We start from the raw sequence: 19,172 nt of genomic DNA, 5'->3' as shown, positions 1-19,172 counted from the left end.
AAATTTCTTAGCAATAAAATATTTGTATTCAATTTATCCGTTGGAGGCATTTGGGAGGTTTCTTTGGCGGAAAAGTTATACTTATGAGAGAAAATATTTTTAAAAATTTTAACATGGTTACAGTGCCCTAGTTATTTTTCTCTCCTTCTGATTCTGTTCATGTAAGGGATTGTGTCATGAAATGGACCTGGATGCACATTGCCCCACCTGTCCTCCCTATTGATACTAGAAGGAAAATAAGAGAAGCAGGACAGTGGCTAGAGAAATGTTAGTTGTTTATTGTCTGTCCCTTCCAGTAAGAATAAAGCTTTATGAGGTCAGGGGTTTTTTAAATTAATACTCTATGCCTAAAATTTTCCATGATATTGTTATTTGCATAATTCTATAAAAATCATTGATTTGAGATAGGAATAAATGAAGAACCTGCTCTATCAGACTCTGGGCGATTAAGCTATTTTATCTACTACCACTAGGTGGAGATCTTACACCTTAGGTCGGCTAATCACTTCTATTGAGATTTAAGAAACTGGATGACCTAAAGGGCAGTGCTGATGGTGACTTGTAAGGGACTGGTGACTCATTTTCAGATATAGTATTTGGATCGAGGTCACTACAGAGCTGGCTTTGGATATATGTAGGTGATGTTTCGAATTCCAAGAAGAAATTCAAATATGTTTTAAAAATTCAGAGGAGTGATATAGACATATAATTTTTGTACAATATCTTCATTCTATCAAATGATATGAATATCCCACATTCGTTCTGGTATGATATTTATAAAATTACATGATCAAATTTTAGATTTACAGAAAGAATATGAAATAATACTAAAATTAATTTATGGTTTCAAGTTGATTGCTGGTGCTTTGATATTTATTGAATATTAGCATCTTAAGTTCATTTCCGAGCTTTTTGCAGATGTACAGTTGCATTTCATGTGGTTATGATATTTTGATCTCATTCCATTACTGTCTTCGCAACTCACTGCACAGGCACGTTTGCCTTTATCCTCTCTGATGCTTTGCATAGGCTCCTCCGGGACTTCGTTTCCTACTCAGAGCTCTATTAATGAGGTTTCCCTTGAGTCGGGGACTGAGTGCAGCAGACGGTTGAGCACGATGATGTCACAGGCCCAGCTGCTCATGCTCCTGATGTTCTGGGTCTCAGGTGAGAGGTTTAGAAGAGCAGTATCTTCATAAAATTGGAGAATGGTTCTAACATGCAGAGTGAATGAACTGTTTCATCTAAGGCAGATCTGATTATATATGAAAAATAAGAACAGCTGCATTTAGATACATATATTATGTACTTATGATTCAATGTATGATCAATGTTCTTTTCTGACTGCAGGTGCCAGTGGGGACATCGTTGTGACTCAGTCTCCAAGCTCTGTGGCTGCATCTGCAGGAGAGACCATCACCCTCAAGTGCAAGGCCAGTCAGAGTGTTAGCAACTTCTTATCCTGGTACCACCAGAAACCAGGACAGGCTCCTAAACTGCTCATCTATTATGCATCCACCCGGCCCTCTGGGGTCCCTGACAGATTCAGTGGCAGTGGGTATGGAACAGATTTCACTCTCACCATCAACAGCGTCCAGGCTGAAGATCTGGGAAAGTATTACTGTCAGCAGGGGGATACTAGACCTCCCACAGTGGTTCAGCCTCGAACATAAACCTCCTCTTGGATGATGTACTGCAGTGAGTCCTGCAGCAGCAGCTGTTTCCTCCTCACACAGCCCTGAACTTTGCTTCCTCCATCTGTCTGAGACACTGCAAATATTAGTGGATTGTACCATAGAAATCTGCCTGTTTTTCATGGGTAGGTCACATTTCACTGTGTCAATAATTTGTTTCTTAACTCCTGGGTAAAGGTCCAGGTAGTTTTGCACCGTGGTGGATTGATTCTCTCTTTTACATGCCTACTTAATACTGAGAAATTTGCCATCTTAATTCTTTATTCTTTTATTCTCCTTTTTCTCTGCCATCATCATGGCCATCATGCTCCAACTCTGGAATACCAAATAGTAAATTCTTTTTTCTAAATACACAAATCTTCCCACATGAAATATCATCTTCCTCCCTTACTTTTTCATTGCTTGGACCCTGTTTTTCATCCAAGCCTGTTTAGTAATTTCTTTCTCCACCTTCACTTTTTTTTTTGTTTAGATGCATATTTTCATTATTATTGGCATCAAATCTATTTGTGAATGAGTTTAATATCCTTATTCTGTAAAGAATGCTTATATTATAGGGATGATGCTGATTAAATGGATTATGTTGTTATCAGATTGGATGTAAAGTTTTCCACCAATGTTCATATTTATATGAAAGTCACCTTTTTCTATGGTTCTGTTATAAAATAAAGTATAATATGCACTAAAATTGAATGTTATCTAAATTGTCAGAGGATTTGAGTCCACATCATAATATTCCCATATATGAAATGACACCTAAAAAGTTCATTTTTTACAATAATGCTTGTTGTAATAAAAGATTAAAACATACATAGATTTCTGTAATATGATTGTAACTGTTCCTATAAGACAGAATGTAGCATTGAGAAATTGAAAGAGGTAATTAATGAAAATTAATTGCTATTGCCTGAATTCACAGATAAAATGTTAAGTGAAAAAGCTACATCTCAAATGTTGTATGTTCAATTTCTGTGAAAAAAGAAAACAATTAAAAATATATGTACATGTGATGGTTTGAGACAGTATGAAACCCAGAAAAGTGTGTTTATCCAGTCTTTCTCTGAAATCTATTATCTGTAGGAACTTTTGATTAGGCTACTCCATTTAAAGTTTGCCCCTGTTGGGTCTTCATCTTGTTACTGGAGTCCTTTCAAAGAGAATGATTTTCAGACAATGAAAGAGGTAGCCAAGTAAGCAAGAAGCTTTAGTCAAGGAATCTAGGAAGAGAAGGCAGAGACTGGTAGATGCTCCTATGTGCCTTGCCATGTGACAGAGGCATCCAGGATCACTAGCAGCCTGTCTTTGGGAAGAAAGCTTTACTTAATGATGCCTTGATTTGGACATTTTTCTCAGACTCAAAATTATACACAAGTTATAAATTCCTAATGTAAATTTGATCCACTTCAGGATATATGCATTTCACTAACCTAGCAAGCTAGAACAGTATATATATATATATGTTCACATATACATAGTATATATGAAAATCTGACTCCATTTCTGCTATCCTTCTCTCAATCTCTTTCAGGCATTCTCATACTTTCAATGGCACTGTTCTAATTCTTTAACTCTATCCCTCAAAAAGTAAGCAACAGCTTTCCTCCTGAACTTTTTCAAGTGTTAGCTCTCCCTTTAATCAGCCATTAGGCAGTGAAAGAAATCACGGTTACTAAGCCTGCTGTAACCGGAACACTTTTGAAGACCATTAATCAACATATTCATCTAATGTAAAAGTGGAAGAATTCCAGGCATTCTAATATTATTTCTAAAATGATTTCAAAATAGGGTGAATAAAATTTAGTTTCAGGAAATATCTCATCAAATCTGAGCAGAATACATTAAACCCTCTTACACACATAAATGCTCTTTTTCTGCTATTAACTTTTTATTGAGTGGTTACTCTGTCTGTTGCAAAAATCACTCCTGTCATCATACTTGAAGAGAAACAAAGCATGCATATGTATAATTAAAATATCTACTACATAATTTTAAGTGATAGAAAATAAATCAAGGCAGGGGGGAGAAGAATGTAGTATAAGAATGGACAGCAGAGAGAGGGGGCAAGATGGTGGCTGGGTGAACTTGCCTGGTAATGTCTCTGCAGGGGGCGGCTGGGCAGCGTTGAAGGCTCTTTGGGACCGCGCTGTTTCAGGGATTTTTGCTGGTTGGAAGGTGTCTGGATGTTGATTTGGTGGGAAGGTAACAGAGAGGATACGTCTATAATATATAAACGGAGGTCCCAGCTGGGCCCGGAAAGTTCCCTCCTTGGGTGGGCGGAGCCGCGGTATCGGGCGCTGCTGCAGCTCGGGGAGCCGCTGCGGCCAGGGTTTTTTTTCCTTTTTTTTGGAGGCTCTGCGGTGCTGAGGAATCTGCGGGTACTGGGCGGACTGGTGAGGGGTTGATGGGACAAGACTCTTTTGCATATCGATTTGGGGAGACAGACGGTGTTTGGTTGTGAAGCAGGGGACGTTTTGGTTGCAGACAGGGGTGGTAGCGCTTCCGCATGGCGCCCCATCCCCACAGGTCCGGCTGCCGATCTGCAACGGAATTGGATTTTTGGCAATAAGGGGACACAATTGGGAGATTGTTGCAGGGTCCAGTGAGGGAGGGGGACACGTCTGGAAGCCGATTGGGGAATATTTTGGAAGTTTGGGACTTCCGGTTTTGGAGTCTGTTTTCAGTGTTTCCAGCTGAAGCCCAGCCCACCAGGTGGGGCTTGGGATCTGGGTCATTGAACTGGCTGTAGTGTAGAGGCGCCCTCTAGTGGCCGTTGCATGGGAGCACAGGGAGGGAGCTGTCCAAAGGCTGAAACCCTGAGGAGTAGGTGAATTGCAGGGTTCAGACATTAAATATAGAGTTTGCGGATCTGGCTTCCCCCGTGGGGCTGGCACCCAGCTACGGGGATACCTGAGGGCTGTGTTGCACTGTGGGGCTCCTAAGCTTCCTGTTGACCAGATTTGAGGTTTCCAGGTCTGGGTCCCCTGGACTCTGGTCGTCCACACCCCAGACTCACACCTCTTGAGTCTTCAGTGTCTCAGACTTGCCACCCCTGAATCCATCACACCCTGGGGTATACCTGGGGTCCTTGAGTGCCCTGGACCTTAACGTTTGCATTTTATCTTTATTGGTTCATATTGTTTTGTTTTTATTTTCATTTTATCTTATTTTTTACTCTTTTTGATGCCCTGATTGCTAATATTGCATTATCCCCTAGTTTTTTCTCCTAGAGTATCCCCCAAAGTCCTTTTTTTATACAGTTATTTAGGGTTTTTTTCTTTGTTGTTTTAGATAGTGTTGCAATTGTGGCTCGTATATACCTGTATTTCTCTTCCCCCTACCTGTTCCCCACCATTTGCCCACCCTCTTTTTCTTTCTTCCTTTTTCTCGTCTTTTTTTTTTTCTTTATTATTATTAGTTTTTCTTTTTCGGTTTTCTCTCTCCCTCTTGTCCCTCATTTTCCACTTATTTTATTTTAATTCAAGTATACAATAGGTGCTACAGGGAACACCTCACATTTGCTGGGTTTTCCCATCCTCCACTGCCTCATTTCTGTGTGAACTGATTTAGGCTACCTACACTATCCCCCTTCCCCTGCATCTTGATATCCGCTATCATCTACTGTCTCTCCTATATTCCACACCCCACCTCCCATTCTTTGATCCACAAAGTGTCTAACTCTTAATTTCTAATACTTTTGTTTTGTTTTCTGTCTGGTATCCACTCTTGAAACTATTACCTTTCTTTTCTTTTTCCCTCTCTCATGAAAACAATAGCTTTGTAGCTCATACCATATTCCTCCCATATTCAGTCATCTACCTCATAATAGGTACTCTACCTACAGCTATAACTCTACACAATCTACATAAATCTAACCTTCATCCTCCCAGATCTCATATTCTTGCTTTGTTAATATATATCACCAATACTACTCTACACTTTTTCCTTGCTTACACAATTGCCTTTCCCCAGCACTAATACTTTCCTTTAAAGTGAACTTAACCTGCAACAAGAAATTAGAATAAGAAGAACAAAGTGACAAAAAGAAGATATAACACTTACACAAAAATAACAGCTAATTAATCTCCAAGACTAGACAAAGAAGCCAAAGAACTCATTAAACCCGTCAAGATGAAAGGATGACCAGAAAGCAACAAAAATCGACAAACCAAATCAGTAATCAGGAAAACATGGCTGAATCCAATCAACAAACTACAAATCAGGAAGGGGAGCAGAACTTCGCACAAGCAATGAAAGATCTCAGAACATTTATCACTGACAAATTTGATGAAGTGATGAAAGAGGTTAACAACATGAAGACAACACTGGGAGGGGAAATTGCAGACATACGCAAAAAGATAACAGATATCATGGGAATGAACACCACAGTTCAAGAAATCAAAAATACACTTGCAGCAAATATCAACAGACTAGAAGAGGCAGAGCAGAGAATTAGTGATGTGGAAGACAGTACATCAGAAATCAAACAGATAGAAGAAGTGGTCGATAAAAAGATAGAAAAAATCCAGCTAGGATTTAGGGACCTGAATGACAATGCAAAATGCTCAAATATATGTATTATAGGTATTCCAGAAGGAGAAGAGAAGGGAAAGGGGTCAGAAGGAGTGTTTCAGGAAATACTGGCTGAAAACTTCCCAAATCTACTGTAAGAGACAGACGTACATATCCAAGAAGCACAGTGCACTCCACTGGTCATAAACCCCAACAGGCCCACCCCAAGACATATACTTGTCAAATTATCCAATGCTCAACACAAAGAGAAAATACTAAAAGCAGCAAGAGAAAAGAAAACCATCACATACAAGGGAAGCTCCATAAGATTAAGTGCTGATTTCTCATCTGAAACCATGGAGGCATGGAGGCAGTGGTATGATATAGTCAAGGTACTAAAGGAAAAAAATTTCCAACCAAGAATACTATATCCAGCTAAACTAACATTCAAACATGATGGAGAGTTCAAAATATTTGCAGATAAACAGAAACTGAAAGAGTATACCAACAAGAAACCTCCCCTTCAAGAAGTTCTAAAGGGAGTTCTGCAGGAAGAAAGGGAAAAACAGGACAGGCAGAGTTGGAGGAGAGTGAAAGAGCAACAAAAAAAGACAAACTAGACGGGGAAAAAAATACAAACAAAATATGACAAACACAAATCCAATCAAAATATGGCTAACACAAATAATTCCTTGAAAGTAATAACACTGAATGTCAACGGATTAAACTCACCTATCAAAAGATTCAGACTGGGACATTGGATAAGGAAATATGACCCATCTGTATGCTGTCTACAAGAGACACATCTTAGACCCAGAGACGCATGGAGATTGAAAGTGAATGGCTGGAAAATAATCATACAAGCAAACAATAACCAAAAAAAGGCAGGAGTAGCTATATTAATATCAGACAAAATAGACTTTAAATGTGAAACAATTGTGAGAGACAAAGAAGGATACTACATTTTACTGAAAGGGAAAATCTGTCAAGAAGATCGAACAATCATAAATATTTATGCTCCTAACAAGGGTGCCTCTAAATATGTGAGAAAAACGCTGGAAAAACTAAGTGAAACAATAGATGCATCTACAATCATAGTGGGGGATTTTAATACACCACTATCTACCTTGGACAGAATATCTCAAAAGAGAATCACTAAAGGAACAAAACATTTGAACAGTATATTAGAGGAGCTGGAACTAATAGACATATATAGATCATTACACCCAAACACAGCAGGGTATACATTCTTCTCAAGCGCACATGGATCATTCTCCAAGATAGACCATATGCTAGGCCACAAAGAAAGGCTGAATGAATTCAGAAAGATTGAAATCATACAAAACAATATCTCTGACCACAGTGGAGTCAAGCTGGAAATTTGCAAGGGACAGAGGCCCAGGTTTCACACCACGATTTGGAAATTAAACAGCACACTCTTAGAAAAACAGTGGGTCAAAGAGGAAATCTCAAAAGAAATCAATGACTACCTTGAAACAAATGATAATGATAACACAACATACCAAAATTTATGGGATACAGCAAAAGCAGTACTGAGAGGGAAATTTATAGCCATAAATTCATATATCAAAAAAGAAGAAAGAGCAAAAATTGAAGAATTAACTGCACATTTGAAGGAATTAGAAAAACAACAACAAAGTGACCCAACAGGAAGAAGAAGGAAGGAAATAACAAAGATAAGAGCAGAACTAAATGAAATAGAAAATAAGAAAGCACTTGAAAATATAAACAAGACCAAGAGCTGGTTTTTTAAGATCAACAAAATTGACAAACCTTTAGGGAGACTAACAAAGAAAAAAAGAGAGAAGATGCAAATACACAAAATAAGAAATGAGAAAGGTGATATCACCACTGACCCCACAGAAATAAAGACTATCATAAGAGGATACTTTGAAAAACTATATTCCAACAAAAATGACAATTTAGAGGAAATGGACAAATTCCTAGAAACACATAAGCAACCCATATTGACGAAAGAAGAAACTGATGATCTTAACAAACCAATCACAAGCAGAGAGATAGAATCAGTCATTAAAAATCTCCCAACTAAGAAGAGCCCAGGGCCAGATGGCTTCACAGGTGAATTCTACAAAACATTCCAGAAAGAACTAACACCAATCCTGCTGAAACTATTTCAAAAAATCGAAACAGATGGAACATTGCCGAACTCCTTCTATGACGCCAACATTACCCTAGTACCAAAGCCAAACAAAGACACCACAAAAAAGGAAAATTACAGACCAATTTCTCTAATGAACCTAGATGCAAATATACTTAACAAAATACTTGCTAATCATATTCAACAACATATTAAACGAATAATACACCATGACCAAGTGGGATTTATTCCAGGTATGCAAGGACGGTTCAACATAAGAAAATCAATCAACGTAATACACCATATAAACAGATTGAAGGAAAAAAATCACATGATTATATCTATAGATGCAGAAAAAGCATTTGACAAAATACAGCACCCTTTCTTGATAAAAACACTCCAAAAGATTGGAATCCAAGGAAATTTTTTGAACATGATAAAGAGTATATACGAAAAACCTACAGCCAACATTGTTTACAATGGAGAAATCCTAAAATCCTTCCCTCTAAACTCAGGAACAAGACAAGGATGCCCATTGTCTCCGCTCCTATTTAATATTGTCTTAGAAGTACTTGCTCGAGCACTGAGGCAAGAACCAGATATAAAAGGCATTCAAATTGGAAAGGAAGAAGTCAAAATTTCATTATTTACAGATGATATGATCCTATACATAGAAAACCCTGAGAGATCTACAACAAAGCTTCTAGAACTCATAAATGAGTTTAGTAAAGTTGCAGGTTATAAGATCAATGCGCAAAAATCAGTAGCATTTCTGTACACCAATAATGAGCAAGATCAGGAGGAAATCAAGAAACAAATACCATTCACAATAGAAAATAAAAAAATCAAATACTTAGGAATAAGTTTAACTAAAGAGGTAAAAAACTTATACACCAAGAACTATACAAGTCTGTTCAAGGAAATTAAAGAAGACCTAAATAAATGGAAGAATATTCCTTGTTCATGGATAGGAAGACTGAATATTATCAAGATGTCTATCCTACCAAAACTGATCTACACATTCAATTCAATCCCAATAAAAATCAACACAGCCTTCTTTAAGGAACTAGAAAAACTAACTATGAAATTTATTTGGAAAGGAAAGAGACCCCGAATAGCCAAAGACATACTGAAAAAGAAAAACGAAATTGGAGGAATCACACTACCTGACTTCAAAACATACTACAAAGCTACAGTAGTGAAAACAGCATGGTATTGGCATAAGGAGAGACACACAGACCAATGGAATCGAATTGAAAGCTCTGATCTAGAACCTCACATATATAGCCATATAATATTCGATAAAGCCATCCATCCCTCTCAACTGGGAGAGAGTGGCCTATTCAACAAATGGTGCCTGGAGAACTGGATAGCCATATGTAGAAGAATGAAAGAGGATTACCATCTCACACCTTATACAAAGATCAACTCAAGATGGATCAAAGACCTAAATATAAGAGCCAAGACCATAAAAACCTTGGAAAGCAGTGTAGGGAATCATCTACAGGACCTTGTAATAGGAAATGGCTTCATGATATCACACCAAAAGCACGAGCAGCAAAAGAACTAATAGAAAAATGGGACTTCCTCAAAATTAAAGCCTTCTGCACCTCAAAGGAGTTTGTTAAGAAAGTCAAAAAGGAGCACACACAGTGGGAGAAAATATTTGGCAACCATATATCTGACAAGAAACTTATAACTTGCATATATAAAGAACTCCTATATCTTGAAAATAAAAAGATAAACAACCCATTTAAAAAAATGGTAAAAAGATTTAAACAGACAATTCTCCAAAGAAGAAATACAAATGGCTAAAAAGCACATGAAAAAATGCTCCAAATCTCTAGCTATCAGGGAAATGCAAATCAAAACTACAATGAGATACCATCTTACTCCCATAAGATTGACAGCTATAAAAAAAACACAGAAGAATACAAATGCTGGAGAGGATGTGAAGAAAGGGAAACACTCATCCAGTGCTGGTGGAAATGCAGAAGGATCCAACCATTCTGGAGGACAGTTTGGCGGTTTCTCAAAAAGCTAACCATAGATTTGCCATATGATCCAGCAATACCACTGCTGGGTATATACCCAGCAGAACTGAAAACAAGGACACAAACCGATATATGTACACCAATGTTCATAGCAGCATTGTTCACTATCGCCAAAAGTTGGAATCAACCCAAATGCCCATCAACAGATGAGTGGATCAATAAAATGTGGTATATACACACAATGGAATACTACTGGGCTGTAAGAACAAATACACTACAAACACACGTGATAACATGGATGAATCTTGAGAACCTTATGTTGAGTGAAGCAACCCAGGCATTGAAGGACAAATACTACATGACCTCAATGATATGAAATAAACAAGCTGCCTCAGAGAGCTAGAGACTGAACGATAGGCTTACAGGAAATCGGGGGGTGGAGGAAGGATGTGAGCCGATGTCTGCAGGGGTGGAATTTATGATGAGCTGGCGGTAAGTATGAACACAAAGAAGAGATAAAATGGGGGCAAGGGGTTGCCTTTGGGTGGGGCTTTGTGGGTTTGAGGGGGGCTGGGGATGGGCGGATGGGTAATATTGCCCAAAAAGTGGGGGGAGGGAGGGGTAGCATAAGAACACAGGAGAGTGTTAGGTATTGGTTGAGAGTAAAATGCTGAGAAAATCGTATCAAAATATAATTAAGAGGGTTACCTGTTTAGGATGCTCGAAAGGGATGGTCTGATGCGGGACGGGCTCCTGGGGAATGTGAGAATGCTCATTTTGCCAGAGTGGGTGATACCATTGGGTAGAGACCCAAGTAGTGAGAGTGGGGGTGAACCCACATCCTGGGGAGGACTATTGCCATCAAATAGAGGGAACTGTATCTCTCGAGAGAAAGGGTGGCTCCCAGGGCATTGGGGCAGCTGAGCAATTTAGGACCTGAACACTGTTGCAAGTATCTCTGGACGTGGCTCCTCGGGAAACGGAGGTTGGCTGTCACTGTGGGCACCAAGGGGATGGGAAAATGGATGTTAAATGTGTGTAACCAAGGTAAATGTGGGGTAAGAGAGGAGTTTCGTGAGAGTACACAAGGATGGATAAAAAACATGTAATATTACATCATAAACATATAGGGGACGACAGAATGATAATGTAAACCATAATGTAAAACATAGGATAACTAAAAATGTTAGAAAACTGCGTGTCCTAAAGTATGCACCACAATGCAAGCACAGATGTCACCTTGTTTGAAAGCTATTGTCTCAGACTCTGTACATCACTTTAAGTAAATATCTTGTGAATAGGCTGTTAGAGTATCGCTGTGGAAGGGAAAAGGTTTTGTGGTGGATGTGTGGGAGTGCTGTATATTGCATACATAAATTGCTGTGGTCTAGGGCTCTTGTGAAGAGAAGTTCAATAATTAGGAGAAAAAAAAAAAGGAAAAGAAAAAGATAGGAGGTAGAATTTTTCCAAGTCAACACGTATTCTATATCTAACCTTTAAACCCATCGCTATATCCCATTTTGCTATTAAGAGATCCTGACATGATATTGGGGCTACAATATTCAGGAAGTTCTGGATCCCAGAGTGGTCCAACAATGGCAGCAGAGGAATACTCGTATAGGATACTATTGACAAGGTATATATGGCTGACAGGGAGCTATACAGGGTGTATGTCCAGGGTGCACGGTAATGTTTGGATATACTCGTGGCAACAATTAAAAACTAAAGCTGGGGGGGTACTGGGTCCCTGGCCGGGGGTGCTGTGCCGTGGTCCCTAGGGGAGCAGCGGCAGTCCCCCAAGTGCAGCGGCAAGGACCGAGAAGGAATGAGCGTCCAACAGTGAGCCCCTGATACTAATGACTATGCTTGTGAGCCTATATGCCTGAAATAAGAACAAGGCCTAGAGTAGCACTGTGCCTGGGAATTTCCTCCTGACAGCCTTCATGTTACTCAAATGTGGCCAGTCTCGAAGCCTAACTCAGCATCTAAATGCAATGCCTTCCCCCCAGCGTGGGACATGACACCCGGGGATGAGCCTCCCTGGCACCGAGGGATCACTATCAACTAACAACTGATAATGCAACTGGAAAATGACCTTCAATTGAAGGTTCAATGCGGATAGTAGAATATCCCTGTCTACATAGAATAATATGACTTTAAAATGCTGTTTGATCTAATGTAAGGGGGAAATAGAAAGGAGAAATGAGTTTATATGGCTATGAGTTTCTAAAAAAAAAAAAAGAGTCTGGAGGCTGTCAGTAGGATTTCCCTTATGCACAACTGAGCAGAGTCTAAGAGACAGATAAAGTAGATACAATCCCCAGGTATTGGTTCCTTTGAGGGCTAAAGGGACCCACGGGTTCTATGGTCATGGCAGATAGGGTTCACTGCCATGTCAGATGGCCCTTCTTTGGAGCTGGTGTTTCTGCGTGATGAAACTGGACCCAGAGGGGATCTCTTCATAAGACTATCATGCTACTTTACTGGAATTGTAGTTGGTATTGGGGTTTCAGATATATTTAGGGGATTGAATCTTTTTACTGACAATATGATAACCAGGCCCTGAGCCTCAACAGACTCCAGCTCCTACAATCTGATTTATTGGACTTACCTCACTCAGCTAAGATGGAGTTGAAAAAGGACAACCACCACACCATGGAGCCTAGAGTGCCTACAACTGAAAGCAGGAGGATTGCATCCAGTAACCATGTGGAATCTGAGCCTCCTCTTGACATAGAGGTGCAACAGACACAACCAATCCAAGGACCTCAGAGAAAAGGTGGCATTGGAGTGGGAAAAGTGGACATGGTGGCTGATGGGTATGGGGAATGGCAGGAAGAGATGAGATGTGGAGGTGCCTTTGGGACTTGGAGTTGCCCTGGAGGGTGCTTCAGGGGCAATCACCGGACATTGTTAATCCTCCCAGGGCTCACTGGATGGAATGGGGGAGAGTGTGGGCCATGATGTGGACCAATGACCATGAGGTGCAGAGATACCCAGAGATGTACTTACCACATGCAATGGATGTGTCATGATGATGGGAGTGAGTGTTGTTCGGGGGGGAGGGGTGCGGTGGGGGTGGTGGGGTCGAATGGGACCTCATATTTTTTTAATGTAATATTTTTACAAAATCAACTAAAAAAAAAAAAAGAATGGACAGCAATTTAAATAATGATAATTTATCTATTAACTACTTCCAGGTAATACATAATGACCAAAACTGAATAGCATAAAACCTTATGTTTTTGAGGGTTTTTTGGTTAACTGTGGAGTCTGTTCACATGGGCAGGATGGACTCATTTGCCTGGACTTACTCTTAGTTTACATTTATCTGGCAGGTCCTCTTAGTACTGGCTGATCTAGACCCAATGTTCCTTAATTTCCTTCTCATGTCTGTTAGCTGGCCATCAGCCTGGATTTGGGTTGAGTGGACCACATGTCTTTTACCACCTGGCTGACTAATTTTATCTTCTTTTGATGGTTATTTTCAGGTTCAAAAAGAGGAAGTAAAAGCCCAGAACAGAGAGTTTAACACCCGGATGGGTCACCTACCTCTTCCCTGTGCCTTCTTAATTTAAACTTTCCTATTTTGACTCCTTCTCATCCTCCTTTCCATCCTCTGGAGCCTCTATTTTCCTCCAAATTTTGTTTAAAATATCATTCTAACCTTCACATGTTCTACATAGACAGAAGTGTCTATCACTCTCCCTTTTCCTTTTTAAATTTTAAAAAAAGATTTATTTATTTATTTCACTCCCCTTCTCCCCGCCACACCAGTTGTCTGTTCTGTGTGTCTATTTGCTGCGTCTTCTTTGTCCGCTTCTGTTGTTGTCAGCGGCATGGGAATCTGTGTTTCTTTTTGTTGCATCATCTTGTTGTGTGAGCTCTCCATGTGTGCAGTGCCACTCCTGGGCAGGCTGTACTTTCTTTCACGCTGGGCGGCTCTCCTTACGGGGCACACTCCTTGCGCGTGGTACTCCTCTATGCAGGGACACCCTGCGTGGCATGGCCCTCCTTGTGTGCATCAGCACTGCATCTGGGCCAGCTCCACTCGGGTCAAGGAGGCCTGGGGTTTGAACCACAGACCTCCAGTGTGGTAGACGGACACCATAACCACTGGGCCAAGTCCGCTTCCTACTCTCCCTCTTTATGTACTCAGCCTTTGGTTCTGGCAGGACCTTCTACAAAGTGTCTCCTGAGTATATTTTATAAGCATAGCACAATGCATTTGCTCCCTCCTACTGTTTCTTTTGATAATATAATAAAATTTGTTAAGATAGAATATTATCTCATTTTCATTCTTTTCCTATTAAAGTACATTCCTCATTTTTCTATTCCTAATTTTAAATATGTACAAATTTCCCCATGACCCTTTCTCCTCTGGTTTCAATTTGTTCATTTATTTACACCCCTGATTCTTTCTACTCTTGTGTCCTCGATTAAATTATTTATTCTCTCAGTGGATAAGATTTCTCAGATATAAAACAGGTATAATAATTGTACATATTTTATGAGGTTGTTGTAAAGTCAAATGAGTAACACACATAAAATGCTATTAACTGAACTTGATACATAGAATATACTTGATTCCTACGATTGAGAGTATATTCACGTCTTTCTAAATTGCATTTTATTCCTCATTATTAATAATTTTTAATAATTTAAATCACTTTCAGAGGCTGCTTTAAGAAAGTAAAAAGAAACATGATGACTTACAGTAACAAAATTTAATTGTCTCGGTTTTGGAAGCTAGAAGATTGCTATTGTATCACAAGGCTGAACTCAGGGTGTCTGTGAGACCACACTCCCTCTGGATGGTCTCGTGGAGAGTAAATTCCTCACCTTTACCAGATCATGGTGGCTGCCAGACATACTTGTTTTCAAACTACATAACTCCAGCCTTCAAGTCCAGCATATCCAAATGTCTCTGTGCTCTGCCTTCACATTGCAGTTTCCTGTAGGTCTGTTGAATTATCATGTCTCATTTTTTTAGGATTACATGAAATTTCTTTTATACCCCAAACTTAAAACCTGGGATAATCTCTTCATTTTGAATTAAATTAAACAAACTACAATTATGTCTCATATGAGGCAGCAGTCATGTGTACCTGGGTTTAAGACCAGGTATTTTCAGTATATTATTCAGTCTATAGTGTGTACACTTCAACCCCAAGGAAACTTAGTTGTTAACATGCAAAATAAATTCTCTTCATCCCAACATGCCCAAACATCTAAACAAATTACAGCATCAACTCAATTCCTAAAACTTTTATGTATCCTCAGCTCAAAATCTTAAGTCATCATCTAACTCATCTAAATCCAGTATGTATGACATTCTGGGCAGGATCAGTTCTGGGGAAAAATTAATTTCTGCCTATGGACCAATAAGAAGAGAAATAACTTTTCTGATTCCAAACTGCCATGGTGGGGCAGGCCTAGTATAAATGTTTTAGACACTCCAATTCCAAAGGAGAGAATGGAAGGAAGCAAGGAAGCAATGCTCCTGAGCACTTTTGAATCCTGAAGTTCTGTAAGGTTTCATGGCCTGGGGTCATCTCTGTGGCCTATGGATTGTCCTTGGGCCCATGGCTCTGCCCTCTGGACCTCTGGCTCTGGCTTCTGCTCCCAGGTCTCTGGTCTTTGAGCCCATGTCTTCGATATCTCTGCCTGTGGAGCTGACCACAGTCTTCATCTGGAGTAGAGTGTATTATACACATCTTCTTTTTTTAAAATATATTTTTAAATTTATTTTTAAAAGTTACATTCATCACACAAAATGTTACTTTAAAAAATATAAGAGTTTCCCATATGTCCCACTCCCCACACACCTCACTTTTGACATATCAACAACTTCTTAGTCTGGTACATTTATTGCAATTAATGAATATATTGGAGCACAGCCACACAGGATGGGTTATGGTTTAAATTGTAGTTTAGTGTCTCCCAGTACATTCAGTGGGTTATGGCATGATATATAATGTCCTGCATCTGTCCTGTAATATAATTCAGCACAACTCCAAATCCCGCATGCCACCTTATCACACCTCCTCTTCCCTTTCCCTGTCTTCAGCATCTCCGGTGGCCACTGCCATATACGTATTCTTAATCATCATCAGTATCCTGTCGGTGTGTCTCATGTTAGGTAGGAACTCTTGAATATGATATTTTTGTTTAGATGTGGCCCAACTGAATGAAAGAAGGCCTTAATTCAGAACACAGGATTCTGTTATAAGCACGAGAAATTCAGTCATAGAAATAGAAGCAGAGGCAGGAGCCAGAGGATGGAAGTCAACAGAACCCAGAGGAGAAAGCAGAGGACATTGCCTGAATGGAAGGCAGGGAGAGAAGCCAAGGAGCCTCAAGTTCCTCTGGTAGTCACCACTAACCTGTTATAGATATGGGGGGAAAGCAGTGCCTTCAGGACTTCTCAATAGGGGAAGTCTCCTAACTTCAAAACTGTGAGCCACACATTTCATTTGTTCAAGCCATTCCTTTCTGTAACATATTTCATAACAGTTTGGCAAACCAAGGCATCAACCTTTCTTTTTTTCAATGCCTGTTTGAATCTGCATAGTTCCATCAGTATGTAAAATTTTGGAATTCCAACAGTCTTTTTAAATTTTGCTCTCTTATTAACATTTTCAGTTCAGCTGGCAGTGTTCTTGATAATATAACATTATAAAATATCTTGTGGTTTAAGGGAATAAATAACCAATAATGTGGGGAGACAGTATAGATAAAGAGTATGAAATTTCATAAGTCCTGGAAACCTCTAATACAACTTTTGCCTAAATCTGAAACGTTTGGTTAAAAATGTTTTCTATTTGAGGAATATTGCACTATAAAAAAAACACAATTTGATAAAATAAGTGGAATATTTGGAATATTTTCAATTTTGCACAATCTCCTCAAATATTTTCTATGTATTTTTTCTTAAAAATGTGCATAAACTGAAAACAATTTCACACACTGAGTAACTGTTTACTTAATGTTGTCTGTTCATTCAACAGGAAGTTTTACATGGCATCTCTCTGCTTGTCTCAGAGAAATTTGCTACAAAGCATTGTAAAAAACTAGAATTGGTATATATGTGTTCCTAATAGAGCTACATGGAAGCTTAAGGGAAGTCTATATGAAATGACAAGCTAGGGTCAATTAAGTCTAAAATTTGATTGAAAAGATGGTTGAAATCTATATGGGTAGCTAAAGAGACTCTTCTTTAAAGTCAATGAAAATATCCATTAAATACCTATGATTTGTATGATGCACAATATATACATGGCAGATTAAGTACTGTAACTACAGTGAATTATGCAATATTTTATTTAATCTTCAAAAAAAATCAATGAAATATTATTAACAATTTAATATATCTGATATTGGGGGAAATACCCTGCAGTCCTCTGTGCATGTCACAGGGTTTCATATCACTAGAAAAGAAGGTCCTCCACAGATATTTCCTAGATATTCCTATCTCTGTCTTCTGCTTCCCTCACATTTGCAAATGTTTCTTGATTTACATACCTAGTGAGAATAATCAGGGACATGCCTTCAACAGTTTGCTTGGAAATGTACTCAGCTAAGTACACAAGTGTATTTTATTTTATTTTTAATTTTCCCTCTTTACTTTTTTTAATGTTTTAAGTGTTTTAATGTTAAAAACATAAAAAATGAGGTCCCTATATACCCTCCACCACCCTCACCCCATTCTTCCCAGAGCAACAACCTCTTTCATCATTGTGGCACATTCATTGCATTTGGTGAATACATTTTGGAGCACTGCTGCACCTCATGGATAGTGGTTTACATTGTAGCTTACTCTAGCCCCAGTCCACCCAGTGGGCCAGGGCAGGACATACAATATCCAGTATCTGTACCTGCATTACCACCCAGGAAAACTCCAAATCCTGAAAATGTCTCCACATCATATCTCTTCTTCCCTCTCCCTACCCTCTGCAGTTACTGTGGCCACTTTCTCTACATCAGTGCTACAATTTCTTCCATTGCTAATCACTATAGTACCATAGTAGAATTTCATCAAGTCCACTCTAATCCATACTCTATTCCTCCATCCTGTGGACCCTGGGAAGGTTATGTCCACTCCCTCTCTATATGAAAGAGGGTGCTTAGATTCCACATGGATGATGGATGCAATTCTTCTGCTTGCAGTTGTAGGCACTCTTGGCTCCCTGGTGTGGTGGTTGACATTCTTCATCTCCCTTTTAGCTGGCCAGGGTAAGCCTGCTGAGGCTCACATGCCTCTTCTGTTATGTTAACCGGACCTGTGGGTGGTGCCGCATTTGGTGTATACTCAGGACACCTGAATCTCTGGACTGTCCAAGTGACAGCCAGGCCCTGAGACTCAGTATACAATTTTATTGATTACAAATACAGCTTTTCCCATCACTGTTGGACAAAACTCAGCTGAGTTTCTGCCTCTCTATATAAGGATTGTCATCCTTCCCACTTAAGGTAACAGTCCCTAATTCCCTTCTGAGCCTTCAGCAGAAGCAGCTTCAATGTCTGTATTCGTACCAACATTCTCCTTAAGGAACTGTAGGCTGTTTTCAGATGCCTCAAAATTCTTCGAGTATTTATACATCATCAATTTCCAAAGCCATATGCTCATATTCTGGTGTTTGTTATAGTAGCACCCCACATTTGGTACTAAAATCAGTGAAGATCCTTCTGAAGAAATAGAGCATAGGACATATATTAGGAGCTTTATTGCAAGGGACTATTATTTGATGATTGTGGCTGAATTCCTTCAGTCTTTAATGCTTCTAATTCCTGGTTTCACTGTCTTAATATCACCTTATTTTATCATGTGATGGCATTTAGGGTTCAGCCTTATAA

General features: G+C 39.3%; 1 gene segment (V, D, J or C); it reads left to right on the top strand.

Moving 5' to 3' along the window:
* The first annotated feature begins 1,092 nt into the window (after nt 1–1,092).
* LOC101437417 (immunoglobulin kappa variable 1D-12-like) overlaps nt 1,093–19,172 on the top strand; it is a 74,043-nt gene continuing 55,963 nt past the window's right edge. Inside the window, 1 exon segment of the V gene segment in view lies at nt 1,093–1,167. Coding sequence covers nt 1,119–1,167 — 49 coding nt within the window.

This window comes from Dasypus novemcinctus, chromosome 17 (assembly GCF_030445035.2).
Source record: "Dasypus novemcinctus isolate mDasNov1 chromosome 17, mDasNov1.1.hap2, whole genome shotgun sequence".
Lineage (NCBI taxonomy): Eukaryota > Metazoa > Chordata > Mammalia > Cingulata > Dasypodidae > Dasypus > Dasypus novemcinctus.
The sequence above is the reverse complement of the archived record's forward strand: the minus strand, read 5'-3'. Positions and strand labels throughout refer to the sequence as shown.